Below are 20390 nucleotides of genomic sequence, written 5' to 3'. Positions count from 1 at the left end.
CTGGAGGAAAGCGAGCAGATGAGGGGGACACAGAGTTCTGTCCCAGCCAGGCTGGCCGAGGGGCTGGAGGTAGAGGTGCCACCCCGGTCCTGAGGAGACCCTTTGAGGCCACCCCTACTTCCTGTCCCCCCCACAGCCTCTCTGCGCGGAGGCTTGCGAGGCAGCACCTGAAGGCTCCTGCTGTGTGTGATGGGCCCCCGAGCTGGAGCAAAGCAGTGTGTGCCCAAGAATGGGATACAGCTGGGTTTTGGCAATCAAGTGGGGATCGGGGAGTCAGAAGGGATTCAAGGCAGTGAGGTCCTCTTCTCTGCCCCCGACTCAAGCCCCCCACGGGCCCAGGGCCAGAGGGGAGGCGGAGGCTGGGTGGGGAGGGAGGGCCCCGGTCCCAAGGTCAGGGGGCCGGCACCGGCGGTGTCAGGCTCAGGGGTCCCGGCCTCCCCACCACGGGGCGGCTATTCCAGGGTCCCCGCGGGGTTGGTGGGGGAGGCGGCCCCTGAGCTGTCGTTGCCTCCAGCCGCCCCCTTCTCCTTCTTGCCGCTGTACTGGCCGATGAAGGAGCCATCCTCGTTGAACTGCACGTCCACGCTGCCCCGTAGTCGGCCAGGCTGTCGTCACTGCCCAGGGGCTTGATGTCCCCGTTGAGAGAGGGCTGGCTGCTGCCGAAGGCCTTCTCCTCGTTGTCGCTGCCGGGAGGAGGGGGCGGGCGGGAGGGCGTGAGGAGGGCAAGGGCGGCACTGGCCCGTGGGGAGCCTGGCTGCGGGGAGGGCCCCCACCACCGTCTTGGCAAGCCGGGGTAGCTTGGGGCTTTGGAGGCACCGGGGAAGAGGCTCTCGTCCTTCACCCCACGGCAGGGCAGGCGGCACACAGGTGAGGGCACGGCAGGAGCAAGCAGGCTCCCAGCCTGGGGCTCGGGGGGGCTCCCGGCGCACAGCCGTGTTTGCAAGGGGCGCCTGGCTAGCAGTTGGCCCTGGCTGCGGCCGCGGGCCCGGGCTTCCCTGGGGGCTGGGCGCTGGGACGGTGACAGGCAGGCCCAGCACTGGGTGTCCGTGTGGGGAGAGGGATGGCACGTGTTGGCTTTTCCCTGAAACGGGGCTGCGGGCCGTGCTGGAAAGCAGGAGTGGGCGGGGCCGGGGGTCACGGAGCACTCCCAGGCTTACACTGTCCCCGGGAGGGGCCCCCTGCCTTACCTCTCCAGGGACCTGAGGTCACCCGGCAGCACGAAAGAGAGAAAGACAGGGTCAGAGCAGCCCAGCGGCCGCCGGACGGGGCAGCCCAGCGCGGCCCCCGCCAGCCCGGCTCACCTGTACTCGCCGAAGGTCTCGTCCTTCATGGGTCGGGCCTCGGAGTCCACCTGCGTGTCCTCCTTGTCCTTCACTGCAGACACAGAGGGCAGCTTCCTCTCTGGCCCGGCCTGTCCCTGGCCTCCGGGTCCCAGCCCGGGCAGGGGCACTGGTGGGGCGGTCCTCAGAGCCGAGGGCCCCCACCACCGTCTTGGCAGCACTCAAGAGGCCAGGAAGCCTTCAAGGCTGTAGCCCTCCCTGCCGAGGCGCCCAGCTGCCATCTGTGCCCATTGGCACAGCAGCTCCCTCCCTCCCCTCTCCGACCTGAGCCTTGGCACAAGCCGGGGCAGAGGAGGACTGGGAGAAACAAGAGGTGCCCCGCTCCTCTCTCCCCTGCGATCTCTCGGCCTTGCAGCTGTGCGCCCCGGGGTGGGGGTTACCTGAGTACTTGCCGCCCTTGCTGTGCTTGATAAAGCAGAGGATGAGCAAGATGAGGAGCAAGAGCACCACGGCGCTGACGAAGCTGATGAACCAGGCCTCGGTGGCGAAGCCGGCCGGCCGGAGCAGCACACGGCCTGAGCGGGGAGGCAGGCCGGGCCCGGGGTGAGACGCCTGGCCTCGGACGCCGCCTCCCCCACTCACGGCCCTGCTGACCCCAGGTCCTTGGGCCCCGCACGCAGGGTGATGGCCCGGAGCTGAAGCTCCAGGGACTGACGTGTGGGGGAGCTTTTGAGGGTCAGGGGAAGCCATCTGTGAAAATGACTGCCTGGGAGTAGTTAAAACAGAAAAATGCTAAAAGAGGAATGGCGGGGCCCAGACACCTCCTTCACCGGCCAAGGGCACCCAGTTTATGGGGGCAGGGCGTGCTGTGGGGGGGGGGGGGCGAGCTGTGGGGGGCACGGACTGCTAGCAGGGCACTGCGGGCAGCCTCACCGGTGCCGTTGGTCTTCACCACGAACTCCCGCAGCAGCGCGCTCTCCTTGAGCAGGAGGATGGTGTACTTGGTGTCGGGCTGCAGGTCCCCCTGCGTGTAGGAGCTCTGGCTGTAGCTGACGTCCTGCGGCGCGATGTGAGGGCCCAGCTTCTCGTCTGTGTGGGGGAGGGCGGGGCAGGGGGGAGTGGCTGCAGCACACTGCTCCAGGCACCCCCAGCCCTCCTGGCCCAGGCCCCCCTCACACCAGGGGCCCTACTTGTGCTCACCCTGGAAGGCTTTGAACTTGATCTGGAACCCGAAGTTGCACTGGCCCTCCTTGGGGACCCACGAGACCACGCTATAGTTCTCGCCTGTTGTGACGGAGATGTTGCCAAAATCCGGGGTCCCTGGGAGTGTAGGGAGGGTGTGAGGCCGGGGGCAGCCCAAGGCGCACCCGCCTGGTTCCCCGCAGACCCCCAGCTCACCAGACAAGGCCATGGTGCCGCCCTCCCGCGCGATGGCCTCGCCGGGGCCCTCCTTGGTGGTGGCCTGCAGCTGGAAGCGGTAGCGCAGGCGCGGGCTGAGGTTGGTCAGGTTGTGCGTCCGCAGCTCCGGGTCGGGCAGGTGGAAGGACAGCTGCTGCTCACCCCCGTCGTCCACTGTGGGGCAGGAGGGAGTTGGTTCTGCCTGCCCGCTCTGACCCCCTCGGCCCCCCACTCCGGGCCAGGCAGGTGTGCACGTACGGGGCTGGTAGGTGAGCACGTAGCCGGTGAGCACGCCGTTGTGGCTGCGCGGGGGCAGCCAGTGCAGCAGCAGGCTGGTATCCGACTGGCACTCCAGCTGCAGCGCTTCAGGGCAGCCAGGCACTGTGGGGCACAGACGTGAGCGCTCCAGCCAGGTCCGCCCTGGGGGAGGGGCGCGGGGGAGAGTGGCCTGCCGAGCTCACCTCCCTCTGGGGTGCTGAAGGTCTTCCAGCTGGCGGGCCCCAAGCCCCGGCCGTTAAAGGCTTGCACCTCCAGATAGTAGATGCTGTAGGGCCGAAGGCCTCTGAGGATGGTGCTGGTGGAGTTGGCGGGCACCACCACGTGCTCCTTGTGGACGTGCCTCTTGCTGTGCTTCCTCTGGCTGCTCTGCCACCAGTACGTCACCTGCAGGGGCAGGAGCCTCCACTGGGGCACAAGGCACCAAGTGGCAGCCCCCGCTGCATCTGCCCGCCACCGTGCCCTCCCCGCCAGAGGGCTTCCCCGAGACCTGCCAATGCCGTGGCCCCTGGTCCGTGGGGGTCCCCAGCCCCCACGCCTTGGACCCTTACATTGTACCCCCGGAGATGGCCCTTGACTTGGGCGGGGTCCAGAGGCCGCCACCTGACCAGCACGGCACTGGAGTTGAGGATCTCCACGTCTCCCAGCTCAGGCTTTGCCTGCGGGTCTAGAGGAGCGGGGACGCGGATGAGGGGCGCAACAGCCCGAGGCACCCCAGGACACTCCCGCGCCGGGAAATGGATCCCGGCTACGTGTGGGTGGGTCGATGGGGAGCAGGGCCTTCCCGCTGTCTCAGGGGGCCCTGCGGGGTGTTCATTTGTGGCAGGGAGAAACAGTAACGATGACGCAGAAGGGACAGGGCGACGAAAGGCACATCTGGTGACATTTCCGACCCAAGGGAAGATGCAGGTGGTGAGCCCGGGCAGGAGCACCCACCCTGAGCCGGATCGGCCAGACCCGCAGGCTGGCGCCAAGTTGGAGTGTCTCCTAATGGTGCGCCGGTGGCCGATGGAAGGAGGCACAGGGAGAGAGGTGGGCGCGGGAGGGGAGCAGGCCCGGGGCACCGATACTCACAGTCCTCCCCAGAGTAGCCCACGGTGACGGGGGGCTCCGGGCCCTTGCCCTGGCTATTGACGGCCTGGACCTTGATCTCATAGGGCACGAAGGTGGACGTGTTGGACACAACCAGGAAGGCCTCACTCACAGTCTTCTCCTGCCAGCTCCCCCGCGAGCCCTGAGGGCGCCACTGTACCCGGTACTGAATTTGTGGGGCGTTCCAGTCCATCCACCTGAGTGGCTGGAGGGGGCAGGGAGGATCTGGTGGGCCACAGCTGCCTCCTTCTGTCAGCTGCCCCCAGCTGCCCTCCACCCCCAGCCATGGGGGCCATGCACAGCTGTTGGGAGCAGGGGCGTCGGCGTGCAGCCTGATGTCCAGGGGAGCTCGCCCGGGGCCCCTCACCTTCCAAGTAATGACCATGTTGTCAGTCTCGTTGCCCTCCCCCTTCACATCCACGGGGTTCTTCTCCGGTGCTGGAAAGGCACACATTAGCATGTCAGGGCTGCCAGGCTGGGGAAGGGGTGGCCCATTCTGAGCCCAGAAGCCAGGAGCCAGCAGCCCCAAGGGCACCCGGAACCAGAAGATCCTGGCCACAGTCACTCTCCAGAGCCTCTTGACAGACCCTGGAGTCCCGGCACCTGATGCTCCCCAGTGGCTCACCTGCCTCGGGTGTGACCACAGTCTCAGAGGCAGGACTAGGTTCTCCGGGGCCGTATTTGTTGATGGCGGTAACTCTAAAGGTGTAGTGGACATAGGGTGACAGCTTGAGGATGGTGGACGTCTCGTTCCCAGGCACCTTGCCCAGACTGTGCAGCTTCTCAGGGGCCATTTCCTTGTCTTCAAATTCAATGTCATACTCTGCCAAGAAGAGAGGCAGCCGTGGAGTACGCAGCGTGGGCCGCGTGGGGGCAGTAGTGGGGGGACAGTTGTGGCTCTCCCTGAGGACAGAGGGAGGGAGGGCCCAGGCAACTAACTGGCTTCCTCAGATGCCCATGAGTCCCCACGCCCAGGCGCATGGTTCGGCGAGGGCCGCCAGAGGGGAAAGCATGGGAGCTGCTAGCTGGGGTGGCAGTGGGGGTGGCACGCTCAGGCCTCTTACTCTCGATGGGGGCGTTGTGGTCATCGGCGGGACTCCAGGACAGGCGCACCTGGTTCTGCCTCAGCAGGTGACGATCAGACAGCTCCAGACGGGGCACCGGCCCGGGGCTCCCTGAGGGTCACAAAGGGTGGGTGCTCCAGCCCACTTCAAAGCCAGCCGCCGCTCCCAACTTGCAAGGGCCAGGCAGTGTGAGCCGGGGCTCCCGTGCCTGCGGCACCCCCATGCCCTCCAGCACAAGCCCCATGCCGCCCCAAGACTCACCCACCACCAGGAGCTCGGCCCTGCTCTCCACTGTGTCCAGCTGGGTGCTGGCCACGCAGCTGTAATTGCCCTGGTCACTGTAGTCCAGACTGTGGATGACCAGGCGCCCATCCTCTATGAAGTACCTGGGGAGCGGGAGTACGCTTGTCCTGTTGCCGCTGACCCACCCCCTCCTGCCCTCTCCTGCCAGAAACTTCCCCCTCCAAGGCAGGTTGCTCCCCACGACGAGTACAAGGCCGGCACCTGCTCTTCCCGCCCCCCACGCCATTCGCCCTGAGTGCATTGGGGCTGGGGCCGCACTTGTCACTGTCCCCCAGCTCCTGGAGGGCTCGGCCATCCCCACGCCAGGTGATGCGGTGCTGCAGGGAGGGGTCAAAGGAGGCCTGGCACGTGAATGTCACCCTTGAACCTTTCTTCTCGATGGCGCTCCGGGGCCCCTGTGTGATCCGAGTGGCATCTGTGGGTAATGATGGGACGGGAGGGTCACCCCAGTGTCATCCAGAAAACCTAACCTTCCCCCCACAGGTGTCACTTCTCTCACAGCAACAGAAGTGCCTGACCTTTGACCTGCAGGTTAGCCGCAATGGTCACGTTGTTTTGGTCGTTGGCAGCCTGGCAGAAGTAGTGTCCGGTGTCGTTGGCCTGGAGGTCACGGATGCCCAGGGTCCCGTTGGTGTAGGGGAAGAAGCGCTCATCCTGCAGCACCGTCTTGCCGTCCTTGTCCAGCCTGCGGAGCGGGACCCAGCTGGCTCAGACTCCACCTGGGACGGGCCCCTCTGCCGTCCCTGGCTCTCAGGGCCCGGAGGTGCATAGAGGCGCCCCAGCAGGGAGCGGGCACTCACCACTGGACACTGGGCACGGGGGCTCCGAAGGCCTTGCACAGAAGGTAGGCAGTACTGCCCTCCACTGCCAGGTACGTCTCATTGTCTGGGGTCAAGATTTTGGTCGGCAGCTCTGGGGAGTGGGCACGGGAGATGGGGCAGGACTCAGGCCCGGCAGGGGCACAGCTGTGAGGGGTGGACGCAGGGCAGCGCTCCCAGGAGGGCTCGTGGCCTTTGGAAGTGCAGTGACGGCAGCGGGCACGCCCAGGCCCAGGCCCGTCTCACGACTCTGCTCCGCTCTGACCCCAGGCTGAGCCGCCAGATGTGCCTCCCGGCCCGGCCCCCCTTGAGGCCTCACGACCAGTTGAGCCCGCTGACACTCTACCTCCTCCCGAGAGCCCCCTGGCCCAGCCCCATGGGCCCGGGGTTCCAGGCCGCGGGCGGCTTCTGCACCTGTAAATGACACCGGGCCCGCTCCCCTTCCATCGCGACCCCACCCCGGCGCTGGGAGGATGGGCGAGAGGGGCGGGCCCCGGCGCGGAGGAAGGCGGCTGTGGTAAGAAACTCCGCTGCTGGCTGAGTCAGGCTGGTGGCCTTGCCCGGAGGGCCCGGGGGTGGGGCGGGTGCCCAGGGCTGACACTCACGGACGACGTAGATGTAGGCATTGGCCAGCAGGACGCCATGCCGGTTTCGGGCTTCGCACTGGGTCACCATCGTGTCGCTGGGCTGCACGTTGCTCAGGACCAGGGATCCGGGCTGAATCCGGTATTTCTGGTCCGTGGTCAGTTCTGTGTGTGCGGCAGGCGGGCCCCGAGAGCCGGAGGCAGGGCTGAGCCCCCGCCTGGCCCCCTCTCCCTCTCCCGGGCCCCGACTCAGCGCACCCTGCGCCCGCCCCGCCCGCAGCGGCTCACCCTGCACAGGGATCCCATTGATTCTCCAGGTGACCTCGGGCTGGGGCCTGCCCTGCACCTGGCAGTCCAGGCGGGCCGTCTCCCCGGGCCCGTACAAACGGCTCTGGGGCTTGCGCAGCCAGTACGGAGCAGCTGCAAGAGGGGACAGCCGGCCTGAGCCCCGCCTGCGGTCTGCTCCGGCCCTGCTGCAGGTCCCCCCCCCCCGCCCGCCGCATGACGGTGGGCATCGCGGTCCACCGGCCGGGGCCCTGCTGGGAGCCTGCGGCAGCGGGTGGCAGCCGTGCCCGACAGAGGCGCCCTACCCTCCACGGTGACGTCGTAGGCGTGGCGGGCACTGCCCAGCGCGTTCTCGGCCAGGCACAGGTACTCGCCGTAGTCCTCCTCGCCCACGTTCAGCAGGTGCAGCGTCTTGTTGTGGTTCTGGTACGTGACCCGGTCCGCCGGCATGGGGACGCTCAGGCGCAGCCACTTGATGGTGGGCGTGGGGCTGCCCGGAGCCACGGTCCAGGGAGACGAAGGGAGGGAGCAGGGAGCAGAGGGGAGGGGGACAAGGGCCTCAGCTGAGCCCGGCCGGCGGCTGACCACCTCCCCGCACCCCGCAGCCGGCACGCAGACTCACAAGCCCTCGGCGATGCACTCCAGGACCAGGGGCTGCCCCTGCAGGGCCACCAGGTGGCTGCTGGCGTTGGTGGGGAAGAGCAGGCGCGGCTTCCGGTCGATCATGCTGTTGGCTGGGAGGAGAAGGGGGTGGGGCGCGGCCCACCCCTCCCCGCCCCAGCGGGCGCCCGGGCTGGGGATCTCCGCAGAGCCCGCAGTGTGCCAGTGTGCCCCGGGCCTCCGCTCACTCGCAGGGAGTGCCCCTCTCTGTTGTCATCACCGGGGAAGGGGGGGTGGGGGGGGAGCCGGGGGTGTCTGCTGGAAGCAGGCCCAGCTGGCGGGCGGAGAGGCGCCGGGAGGGTGTCCGTGGGAGCCTTTTGGACTCACTGGCCTTGACCCGGAGGTCAATGGGCTCCTTCTGAATGATGGTCCGGGTGCCCGGGAAGTGGGCGTGGCAGATGTAGTCCGAGTGGTTGTCCGAGGTGAGCACGTTGGCAAAGTAGAGGTTGCCGTTCTGGCCCATAGTCACCCGCTCATCCTGCTTGATGTGTAAGATCTCTGCGGGAGCAGGAGGCACAGGTCAGGGCCCGTCCTGGAGACATGCGCACTGGGCCCCGCCCCAGGCAGCGGCCCCCGTGGCACCCACTGCTATTCATCCAGTAGATCCGCAGCGGCTCAGCACTGGGTGGGGGGTGGCAGGGCAGAATCACCGACTCCCCTTCCTCTACCTCCACGGGTTTCACGGTCTCCTTTGGCCACTTGGGGGCACCTAGACGGGACAGAGGCTGTCAGCGGGTCCCGACCCCCCCAAGTCGAGGCGGTGCAGGGCAGAGGGAAGGAGGTCCGAGGACTTCCCGGGGGTGGCCGAGGGGGTGAGAGGAGCAGGCTGGCAGGAAATTCACATCAAGGTCCTCTCGGCCCCAGCTGGAGATGGGGGCCCACGAGGAGGAGAGCGTGGCGGAGGCCGGCAGTCCCCGCTCCCTGCGGCCCTCAGCGCCCACCCTCAGGACATGCGGGGACGGGCGGGTGAGGCCAGGTGCGGTGACGGGGGAGGGGAGCTGTGCAGGGATGCAGGAGTCACAGGCCCTTCCATCATCCTGGCATGGAAACCATGGCGATGGTCCCCAAGGTAACCAGAGGGCGGCAGCTCAGGGAGACGGCGGCAGAGGGAAACCCCAGGGAAGCGCCACCCAGACCAGCGCAGAGTGCCAGGGCGGCAAGGAGGCGGGATGCCAGGTCAGTGGCAAGGGGAGAGATGAGGACAGACGGCGCCAGTCGAGGAGAGAGGAGACAGATCGACGCGGAGACAGAGAGAGGACAGAAGGGGTGGCAAAGGGCGCGGAGCATGGAGATGGAGACAGGACAGAAGCCAGAGGCCAGGCAACGGGTCAGACAGACGGGCCGGCTGGGTGGGGCACACGGAGCAGGCGTGACGGGGATCTCCGGCCAGAAGCCGAGCGCCGCCCCAAGAGAGGGAGAAGACAGGGCGGGGTGGCAGGAAGCCGCTGGGGAACTGGGCAGAGGGGCGTTGAGGCTGGCAGCGCACCCAGCCCCCGTGGCCACACAACCTCCCGCCGAGGCACCGGGCCTCCCAGCGCCAGCCCAGCTCCCGAGACTTGCTCCGGGGCTCCCGGGCCCCGGGCCCCTCGGCGCCTCGCACCCTCAGCCATGAGCTGGATCTCATGGGACATGGCAGTGCCCAGGTCGTTGCTGGCAAAGCAGCGATAGGTGCCCTGGAACCTCTGGGCAAAGTTGCTGTTGTTGCCGGTGATGGTGAAGGAGCCGGAGTGAGGCGCCTGGTGCACGGTGACGCCCAGCTCCTCGCTGGGCAGGAAGTGGACGCCGTCCCGAGTCCAGCGGAACCTGTGGGCGGAGAACGGCTCAGCGGCCTGCGGTCCTGGAACCCAGGGCAGGGACGGCAGAGACCAGGAGCAAGTGTTCGAGGGGCCGGGGCCCCTAGGGCAGGCTGGCACACGGCAGGACCCGCCGAGACCCAGAGCTGACAGCAAGGCTCAGGGCACAGGGTGAGGGGCCACTCACTGCACTTCGGGTTTGCCGCTGGCCTCGCACTTGAGGCTGATGTCATCTGTGGGGAAGACAACCAGGCGCCGTGGAGACTGTTCCGTGATGACGGGCGGCTCCATCACTGTGACGGGAGTAGCGGGCCGGTGAGGACAGCGTCCCGCCAGCCTCACGGCCTTGACCCCGTCCCATCATGGGGGACGCAGGGTCTGGAGCCCTTAGAGGACCCACAGCCATGGGGGAGGGGGAGGGCCTAGGCCCGTGGGTAGAGGGAGGGCAAAAGGGATGCAGCAGGCGCCCAGGCAGGACGGCGAGAAGGCCGCGACAACAGTGACAAGAGACGCGTCGGAGCCAAAGAGCGTGAAAGGGAGCAGAGAGCCAAAGCCACCCCTGCCAGACAGCCCCAGAAAGAAAGGGTGTAGGGAGGCCGCCCCGCTTTCCCTCTCTCCTGGCCTTCTGGGAAATGCTCCCATCCTCCCAACTTACCGTGGTGCCCTTCATCTGGGGGTCCAGCAGCGTGGGGGAGGGGAAAGAAATGCTGAGCCAAAAGCCCCAGAGGGGCCAATGCGGATGGGGCACGTGCCGCGCCTGGGTCACAGGGCTCAGGGCCAGGCGATGCTGGGTACAGCCCGAGCAGACCGGGGAGAAAGTCTTGCCTTTCACGAGGCGCGTCCTTTGGACAGACCCTTCGCTCTCCGGGCAGAGCCTGCAGAAGCGACTCTATCCCACATGCCCCACCCGCAGTCTCTCGCAGCCTCCCAGGCAGCCCGCGCGCCCCCCTGCTCCAGCCCACTTCCCTGCTAATCCAATTAGCGCAGCCCAGTGTTTTCGATGACCAGGCTCGGCCTGCGGAGCCCCGCTGCCCCTCCGCGCCCTCCCTGAGGAGCATCTGAGTTTCCGCTGCCTGCAGGGCTCACGCCTGCCCTCTTTTTTTTTTTTTTTGGTCTTTTTTTCCTCTCCTTCCTTCCTCCCAGCCCGCTACCAAGCTCCGGGAGGCAGAGGCCAGAGCAACTGCCCCCACCCAGGACTCAGCCAGCACCCTGGTCGCGAAGAGAGGACCTAGGAGAAGAGGGGAAGGGAGGAGTGACTGCTTCTGGAAGCTTTGTCTCCACCAAAGACCCCAGTGTAAGGCCCCCAGGAGAGGGGGGTGCTCCCTGGGGACACTGCAAGGAGCCCTGAGTTGGGGAGGGGCCAGAACAGGCAGCCCAAGAGCAAGAGACAAGGACTGGGATGACAGAATGGGGAAAAGCTGGGTGGAGGAAGCAGGAGAAGGCACAAAGGGATCTGGAGTGGCTGGGTAGGGAGAGGGCTCAGACCGGCGGGCAGCTCCCACCACGGCGGGGCCAGGCCACCACGGTAAGGCCTCCGGTGCAAAGCACACAGTGGGGCTGCTCAGTAACCTTCTTCTCTCCTCGCTCCCTTCTCCAAATTCTCCCTGTCCCTCCACACAGATGCAGCAGTCAGATGGCCCGGCCCACGTGCGAGCAGGGCAGGCCAATGCCCAGGCTGAGACCTGAAGGCAACCGAGCGTGGAAGGGAGGAGGATGAATGTGTGGCTGTGAATGTGCAGAGGCAGGAGGCGGCAGTGGAAGGGTGGATGGCCCAGGGCATAATGCAGTGTATCTGTGAGTGTCTAGCAGGTGTTTGTACTGCGGGTGTGTCTTTGGGGAGTGCCGATGAGGGCTGTGTGTTTAAGTGTGTGCCTCCATTCAGTGTACAATTTTGTGCTTTATACCCACCTATGGGTCTGTGCGGATGACTGCCTTTGCGTCCCAACCCCTCGTGGGTGTGTGTCTCCTGTATGTCCTCGTGGGGTGTTGGTCCCTTCCTATCTCTGTGCCAGGAAGGGGTACAGGTATCTGGCTCACCTGTGTCTACCCAGGTGCATATCTGTGTGCATCTGTAGCTGGGGGAATCGGTGTGACGGTGCGTGACTAAAGGGGCATTTCCCCACCTTTGTCACCTCAGCCCCTCTCCACCTTCTCAAACCCCTACCCTACAATGCCAGCTGCCTTTGAAGACCACTTCCCTCCACCCCTGGCATTGACAGTTTTCCCATCACTGTCTCCACCAATGTCTACTGACACTGGCCTCCTCCAAGTCCAGAGGAGATGGCGAGGTGGCAAGATGAGGGGGAAGGAGCCCCTGAGGAGCAGGTCAGGTTCACAAATGCCCTCACACACTCAACGACGAAATGTCCCTTCACACAAACCCCTTCCTTACACAGGCATTCAGTGTGTTCACATCTTCTGCTCACATTCAGGAGAAAACATCATCACAGTACACACAGCACACACACAGACAGGTGCTCACAAGCACACACTCACTGCAATCAAATGTGAACAGATACCACAGAGCTTCGCAAAGCTGACCAATGAGTAACAGTTATAGTGACTCACAAACATACCATACAGGAAATCAAAATCGGCCTAATGACACACCCACAGACAAATACACAGTCTGCCCAGATCGCAAGCACACACATACTCGTGTTTACTCACAAAGCTCCAGCAACACTCCCCAACACCCACATACCTCCCCATGACCTCCCACAAACAGAATGCTCTAGCAGCCCCAGCCCCCAGCCCCACCAAATAACTACTCATCAAATCATAAGGTGCCAGAAGGCTCCTGCATCTTTTCCTATCCCAGTCCATTGCAAAGCTACTGAGGGCCCAAAATAGGATTAACCAGATCAGCAGCAGGGCCAAGACTTGACTCCAGGCCTTCTCACAAGCCAGCTGAGGACAGGGAAGGCCCACCCCACCACACCCTTGCGGGAAGAGGACGGGAGGGACAGGGCAAGGGAAAACAGCGAGGAGGCTGGGCCAGCGCCCTGTCCGCTGTCCTTGGTGCTGAAACCTCCCCGTCCCGCCTGCGCGCCTGTTCTCTGTCCTTGGTGCTGACACACCTCGCAGTTTCCACCCTCTCCTTTCCAGAAGTACACGACGCCCTGGGTACCTTCTGCCCACTCCGTGCCCAGGAAAGGAGGGATGAGGGTGTAGAGCTGGGAGGTGAGGAGGCAGAAGATAAAGGGGGCTCCAGTGTGAAGGCAAAGGGAGGCACGAGTATCCTTCCAGCTACTCACATTCTTCCGGGATCTGGATGAGCAGGCAAGGACTGCAAAGGAGGAGAGGCCACAGGTACCGCAGCGCCACAGCCATCTTCCAGGCGGCGCCGGCAGCTCAGCTGGGCACAGCTGGCCGGGGACTCAGGATCCAGCCAGAAGGAAGGGGGCCGATGGGAGGCTTCGGGTGGGAGCTGGGGGTGGAGGCACTGGGAGAAGGAAGGGAAAGGAAGGGTGGAGGACGAGAGAGGGAGAGAGCGGATGGACGTTAGTGACTAACATCTGGGTGAGCCCAGGCTCCCGGCCCCGCCCCTAGCCCCGCCCCTGACTATCTGACTACACCATTCCTCCCACCCCCCCCCCACCTTGGACTACCTAGAGGGAGAAATCTGGAAGACACTTAGCCCCAGCTGGCCTTCAGGTTGCCTCTCATTGTCTTCCTGCTCTGTCTGCGTTTTCCCCACCAGCTGCCCCTCCAGCACCAACTTGTTGCCCCCATCAGCTCCCCTGGGTATGCCACAGACTGCTCCATACATGCTGTCCCCATGTGCGCCAGCAAGCAGGTGCCTGTGGCATATGAGTGTGGATGTGGATCTGTAAGCAGCCAAAAGGCACATCATGTTTATGTGGTATTCATGTGGCTGTGTGTGTGCAAGCAAGGGCACATCTGTATGTGTCTTTTCAGGAAGGGGTACACTCCCAAGTGGCTGTGTATCTGAAGGAATCAGTACCCAGGTCTGCTAGCAATCTGCACACAAAGGTGTGCTGTGTTTTCTTGTATATCTGTTTCTGTGGGAGGTGAATGTTCATGTGTGCTATCTGCGTGCACACAAGCATGCACACACACGGAGAGAAATCTTGTTGCAGCGTCATTACTATAGGTTCTAAAGCCAACTGATTGCTGGTGCTGTTCAGGCCTAAGAAGCTGGTGGGGGCTTGGCAAGTGGGGACAAGGAAGAGAGGAAAGGGTCTCAAGAAGGTTGCTTTTCACAGAACAGGTTCAGGAAAAGCAAGAAAAAAGGGGGGGGGGAGCTTCCCTTCAAGAAGTGGCAGGAGGGGCCTCCCTGGTGGCACAAGGGGTTAAGACGCAGCACTGTGAGGCTGTCCACAGCCTCTGCAGCATGAGTTCGATCCCCTGCCAGGGAGCTACCCACATGGCACAGCAGACCTCTCCTGACCCCCCGCTGCTCCCCTCAGCAGTGGATTTCAACCTGCCTGTTCTGTTCCCCGCTCTGTCTCTGGTGAATCCTCTCACCCCCACACACACCTCTGCCCTGTACCCCAGTTCTTGTATGCATAAAATAAAGAAATTTTTTTTTTAAATTAGTGGCAGGGCCTCCCCGGTGGTGCAGCGGTTGAGTGCCACGCTGCGAAGCTGTCCGCAGCCTCTGCAGCACCAGTTCGATTCCCCACCAGCCAGGGAGATTCCCACATAGCAGGACAGACCTCTCCTGCCTCGCCCGCTGCTCCCCTCAGCAATGTCTTTGGTCCATCTGCCTGCTCTGCTCCCCGCTCTGACTCTGGTGAATTCTCTCACCCTCCTGGGCTTCTGACTCTACCCAGTGCTTGTATAAATAAATAAATAAATAAATAAATAAATAAATAAATAAATAAATCAATCTTTAAAAAAAAAAAATAAAGAAGTGGCAGGAGGGAGGAAAGCACCCGTCTTTTGCCCCTCAGATTCCCAACGGTTAGTAGTGGTGACAGTGGCCTTCCCCTTGCAGACATTCCAGGCCGGTGTCAGGGCAGGGGTGCGGCAAGCTCTGGGACAGTGTTTCTGACACCTCAAGTGTCTGGGAAATTTAATTTCTGGTTCTTGTTCTGAGTCTTCAGAACCCAACTGCTACATATGTCCAGCTCAAGCCCAAGTAATTCCAGCCATGCTACATTCAAGGAGCTCTAAGAGCTGGGGGCCCAGGAGAGGGCAGCGTCTGTGCCAATGGTTAGAAAAGGAATACTCTCAAGAAGCCACGTTGAGTTGAAAAAGGAGGGGGTGAGGGCAGTGGTGAAAGTGCAGGCGCGCTGTTGGGTGACTGAGCGTGGACGCTGCAGTCTGGATGCTCTCACCAAATCCATATTGAGCATGGGCCCTACAGCCAGTCAGGGCACTTTGACAAAGGGGGGGCAAGCCTCACCCAGACATGGAAGGAGGGGGGAATGCCATGGTCAGCAGGCAAGCGGAAGCCATGCACTGGTTTTGTGTGAGGAGGTGACCCAACAAGAGTGGCAAATACGGCAGACTGCCTGGGACTGGGCAGAAGATGGATGGTGCAAAGAGCAATCTTCGTAGGGCACTCAGACTCCCCCACCCGAAGCCGGAGAGGGAAGGGGAGCGCACTGGGGTGGGTCGATAAGGATGGGTTGAAAGCAGAATGACTTAGAGAGTCGGCAGAGGCGAACACACACGGTCCCTTCCCAGCTTCCCAGAGCGGTGCTGGGGCCCAGAACAGAGGAAAACAGCCGACCTGTCCTGCCCACCGCTCCCCACAAAGCCGTGTAAGCAGGGCGGCCGCGGGCGGCCCTGGCCTCAACTTCAAGGCCTGTAGGAAGCAGTTGGAGACTCAGATCAGAGGGCAGGCGATCAAACAGCAGCCTCGGGAGCTCTGAGTCCTCGGGTGGAGGGAGGGGGAGGGGAGGAAAGAGCAAGCCGGCAAGAAGTGGGAGGACGCCCTGCGTGCCAGGAGCCCGAGTGCTGCTTGCTGTGCCAGCGCCTCCATTTGTTCTGCACATCTAAGTGCCCTGAATGGCGTCAGCAGGTCTACCCCGGGTGTATAAGACACCCCCGACCCTTGGTCCCCATTCTCTGCCCTATCCCTGTCCTGTTCTGGTCTCACATCCAAGCTCACCCAGTCTCTTGGTATTTGCCACCCGGTTCTCCACCTTCCAGGGCATTCGGAGACAGAAAGTTGAGAAGCATTGACAGCTGGGAGGGACTTGCTGTAGCCCCCCCCCCCCAAGCTGCCGGGTCTCTGATCTCTCACCATTCCTCAGGCAATTATGGAGCAAGCAGCTCAGGTTGTCAGCACAGCAGGCCCCCACCCCCCACCAGCACCTCCAGGGGAAAGCGGTCCACAAGCTGGTGTGCAGATGGAGCCAAGGCCTTGTCTGTGGGGGGGGGGCCGGGAAGACTGAAGGGTGACAGACAGGGCGAGAAGAGGCAGGAGGGAGCAGGAGAAGCTGGGATGTGGGTCTGGGGGAGGGAGGGCAGGGAACAGAGACAAAGACGATAAGACGATGCTGGAGCCCCTGTAAACGAGAGGGAGCCTGTCAGGGAGCAGAGAAACCCAGGCCCAGGCCGGTGGCAAAGGAGTACAAAGGGTGAGAGCGCAGAGCACCCACGAGAAATGGCTGCAAGAAAGAGTGAGAGACACACGCGCATTTGCGTGTGTGAGTGTGTGTGTACAAGCACGCAGCCCTGGCGGCGCTGCATTGATGTCCTTGTCCCTGGGGGGTGCGCCAGGCTGGGGAAGGGGAAGGAGAGACGGGCCTGAGTCGGCGGAGGTCAGCCTCGGCCGCCCCGACAAGTGACAGGTCCTGGCCACTTGTGGCGCCGGTGCGGAGAGGGGCTGAGACAAGACGAATGAGTCACTACGGGCCCATTCTCTGGGAGCAGGTGGGGCTACCACAGGGGAGGTGAAAGAGGACCCCAGCAGGCACCCAAGATTGCTGCTAGCTCAGAGCAGTCGTCTGACCGGGAGGGGCGCACTTGGCTACAGGCAGAACAGTGAGTGCACGCCCACCGCTGCACACCGCTGCACAGCGCTCATGGGGCGGGCAAAACAATGGTGGGCCAGCCCTGGGCCGGCAGCCTGGACCCACTCCTGCCCTGGGACCTCACAACCGCACTGGGAAGGCGCTGAGGGGCCCCAGGGCAGGCCCGACACGCCTGCAAGGAGAGGCTAGAGAGGCCACAGGAGAGCCCCGCTCAGGGAAGCCCCACTTGCCCCTGGGGCCCCAAGGTGGTCTCCTCTGGCCCATGGCGGGGAGGGACCTGGGAGACTGTGGCCCTGGCTGAGACAGGCTGCTTTCCTCCCTGAAAGCGCACACACACACCCCAGCCTGGGACTCTCGTACAGCACCTGCTCGCTGCACCCCAAGGCCCAGATCCAGGGCCTACCCGCAGTCCTCTCCACTCCGACCCCACGGGTGGAAATGCCTGACGGGGAGGAGCACCAAGAGGGCCCTCCATCAGGTGTCCTCTGAGAGTGGCCAGGCCCCAGGCCCTGGCAGGCCTGAATGGGGTCAGGCTGGGGGCTCAGCACCCATGTAGGATGGACAGACTGGGGGCTGGAGAGCGGAGGGGGTCCCCCTGCCTGGGTTGCCGCGTGTCTGTGAGGGTGTGAATGTCACCTACACCCCAAGCACTGTGTTCCTTTAAGCTCCTCCTCCCCTCCCCCCAAGGCTGTGGCTGGCGGGTTTCCATGGAGACGGAGGCCCGCTCCCTCCCCTGGCAGATAGGGGGAAGCCGAGAGGAAAAGCTTGCCAAGCTAATGGCTTCTTTCGATAATACATAAAGGAGGTTGCTGGGTGGGTGCCCCCACAGGGACCTGGGGGCCCCCGGAAGCCTTACAGGACACGCTGCTTTGTCTGCTGTGCCCTCCCACCTCGCCTTACCCCTCCCTAAGGGGGCCCCCTAGAGTGCGCCCTCAGCCCCCTGAAGATTGCGGTCTCCAAGGCAACGACAGCTCACCTGTAATGGACCATTCTCCAGAAAGGATGAGGAAGGGGCGGGACTAGGTTAACCCTTTGCTGAAGGGAGGGTTTTGCCAGCAGACAGTTTTGCCAGTCAGCTGCCCACTCCCTGCCCGCCCCTCCGGCCCGCCCCCGCCGAGCGCACACACCGACTCCAGTCAGTCTGCAGATGACCCGGGCGAGGGAAGTGCTCCCTTTAGCCCGTGTTACAGGTGAGGAAACAGGTTCGAGGAGCTGGGACACCACGTCACAGAGTCGGCTCTGGATGGGTACAGGCTCCCGCGGCCCCTGACCACGCTGGGGGCAGCTGGACTCTCAGGGACCAGAGCGCCCACGCATGTGGCCTGCTCGCTCCCCGGGCGTGGTCAGAGGTCTGGGCCAGGATGCGCTCCAAGCCTTCCTGCCCCTGGGGAAAGGCCTATTTGCTGGGCAGATGGCAGGCAAATGCAGGGAACAGGGAGTGGAGTCTTAGGAGGCTGCCATGTGGGAGGAGGCCGCGACCCACGGCCTGGCCCACACTCCGCAGGCACCGTCCCACCGCTCAGCCCGTGCGCTTTACACGCGCCCCCTCACCAGGACTGGTGGAGAACACGCCCATTTCTTTCCCTGCTGGGCTCGCGATGACCTCGGCTCCTGTGTTCCACCCTTCGCGTGCAGAATGTTGGACGGTTCTCAAGAGCAAAGGCCCCACACTCCCTCCCAAAGAGGCCTTGCCTCCCCTGGAAGGCCCCTCTCTCCTGTTGGGGCTGAGAAACAGCGATGTCTCCCTGCCTTGCAGAAGGGGAAACTGAGGCCCACCAGCATGGGGCCAAGACTCTGGCCTCCTAGAATGCCAGCACTGGAGCTGAGTTCCCCATGCAGCTGGGGAGACTGGTGCCATCACTGAAAAGCTGCCCCCACCTTCCTCTGACCCCTCTCGGGCTCTGCAAAACGGGCTCAGAGCAAGCCCAGAAACTGCGCCCCTGAGACATGACCCTGGCGCTGCAGGGGGTTTCGGGCCGAGGGCCGGGCCGCCAGGCCCAGAGGACCAGTGCTCGGTGTGCCGTATGCGTGAGTCCTGCGGCCCAAAGGAGCAGGCGCGGGCAAGGTGAGCTCCAGGAGGGGGCCAGGCGAAGCCGGGGTGGGGGCGGGTGAGAGGCGTCCGGCCGGGAGACGGAGGTGCGGCCCCCTCAGAGCTTGCTGCTCACACCCAGTCCCGGACCTCCGGCCCAAAGGGGGGGCCGGGAAACGACTCAGACAAGGCCAGGTCCCTCCCGCCCCCTCCGGGTTCCCCACTCCCAAAGGGTTAAAGGGCAGAGGGGGACGCAGGAAGCCTGGGGGTGGACAAAGGCGCCTCTGTCCTGCCCAGGGCCTCAGCATTCCTAAGGCATGAACTCCCAAGGCACGGCCTCGGCAGCCAGGAGAGGGACCCGTGCGCACCCCCTTCTCCTGTGGTTCTGGTTAATTCCAGCCCAGGGGCACTGCCACCAGCCCCGCCCCTTCCGGCACAGGCCCAGGTCGGGCCTCCAAGGGGACCAGATGGGCACATGAGGGTGTGTGGCGACCAGAGGTGATTCCCATACACACAAGCAGGGATGCTGGAGGCGACACCCACACGCCCACACCCCCAAACCTCCCGGCCTCGCCCACATCTGCCTTGCGCTGAAGCTTCAGGCAAGAGAGCCGGAGCAGGGGCTCTTGGGGACCCCTCCAGCCCCTGCCAGCTTCGCCATCGGGCTCACTTCAACGCGGACAGGTGCAGAGCGCCCCTGACCCAGCGCACAGCACAGCACACCGCCGCCGTCCTGCTTGCCCAGATCCTGGCCACGCCGCGGGGCTGCTGGGCTCAAGGCTGAGACGGGACGAGCAGCAGGGCAGCAGGACAGTGGGCAGATGCCCCCTCTGCAGCTTCCCGGCCAAGGGAGAACGTGGAGGGCCAAGCTTCTGAGGCCTGGAGGGTGGCGGGGAGGGAACTGGACAGAGAGGCTTCTGGAAAGACCAGCAGTCCAGACCCATTCTCGGCTCTTCCCTCTCCAACCATGGCCTCTAGGGAGCCCTGTTTGGCCTCTAGGGAGCCCAAAGATCCTGTTGCTCTCTGGAGAGAAGGTTAGCTGGCCCTGCTACCCCCCTGTCCTCTGGTTCTAGCCACCGGGCGCCCCCGTTTCCACAAGACACCTGGGCTCAGGGCGGAGGCTGCGGGGATGAGGAGGGCTCACCCCCAGGGGAGAGCTCAGGTGCCTCGGGACCTGGGCAGGGAGGGGGGCAGAGAAGACAGGAGAGGTGAAGCAGGGGCCTCTACTGGGCGGGGGGCGTGCGCGCTCACAGCAGAGGTCCAGCAGAGGGAGGCGGTAGCGACGAGGAGGGGTGGGCAGTGGGCGAGGGGGGCAGGAGAGGGATGGGCTGGCACAGCCTGCGGAGGGCCCAGCCCATGTGGCCGCCCAGGGGCCACACCCGGCCTTCCTGAGCTTCAGGGGCGCTCACACTCTAGGTCCCCATTGTCTGAATCCGAGGGCGGGGCGGGGCACCTGGGGGTGCTGTCTAGGCCCCCAGTCCCACCCACAGAGGGGCGCTTGGGGAGCAGGGAGGCTGGCATGCCCTTCCCGCACAGGGCCCCAAAGCACGCGGCTCTGAGGGTGCCTCTCACCCCCTCGCCTCAGCTTTTTCAACCTTTTTCCAAGGGGGTCGGGGAAGCTCAGCCAGGCCGGGGACCCCGTGGGCCAGAGCAGCGCCCCAGACGCCCTCTCCGCTCGTCGTCGTCGTCACTGACAGAGGCACCAGGGGGCCTTCCCCAGAGAGGGACGATGGAGTCCACACCCCACCCGACAGCAGAGAGTGGGCAGAGCCGGGCGTCTGAGCCAGGGGCCCGGGTGGCGGGCGCGGCCGGGGATGGGCCGGCCAGAGCGCCGCTGCAGGGGCGGACGGGGTCG

The 20390-nt window shown here is 64.4% G+C and overlaps 1 protein-coding gene across 1 annotated transcript; it reads right to left on the bottom strand.

Moving 5' to 3' along the window:
* Positions 1 to 452: 452 nt before the first annotated feature.
* Positions 453 to 12920, bottom strand: L1CAM (L1 cell adhesion molecule). Its single transcript, XM_037512844.1, is given in 28 exon segments — positions 453 to 592; positions 595 to 683; positions 1302 to 1374; positions 1721 to 1855; positions 2214 to 2369; positions 2481 to 2600; positions 2679 to 2852; positions 2937 to 3059; positions 3140 to 3341; positions 3506 to 3621; positions 4029 to 4251; positions 4414 to 4484; positions 4672 to 4869; positions 5111 to 5221; positions 5372 to 5496; positions 5672 to 5828; positions 5932 to 6098; positions 6214 to 6325; positions 6837 to 6980; positions 7104 to 7235; positions 7406 to 7590; positions 7723 to 7834; positions 8088 to 8258; positions 8347 to 8469; positions 9361 to 9563; positions 9741 to 9846; positions 10209 to 10223; positions 12811 to 12920. Coding segments are annotated over 28 exon segments (3759 nt in total). The 5' UTR covers positions 12887 to 12920.
* Between the last annotated feature and the right edge of the window lie 7470 nt (positions 12921 to 20390).

Source organism: Talpa occidentalis, unplaced genomic scaffold, assembly GCF_014898055.3.
Source record: "Talpa occidentalis isolate TD23 unplaced genomic scaffold, MPIMG_talOcc4v2.1 talOcc4.15, whole genome shotgun sequence".
NCBI lineage: Eukaryota > Metazoa > Chordata > Mammalia > Eulipotyphla > Talpidae > Talpa > Talpa occidentalis.
This window is presented reverse-complemented; position numbering and strand designations above follow the sequence as displayed.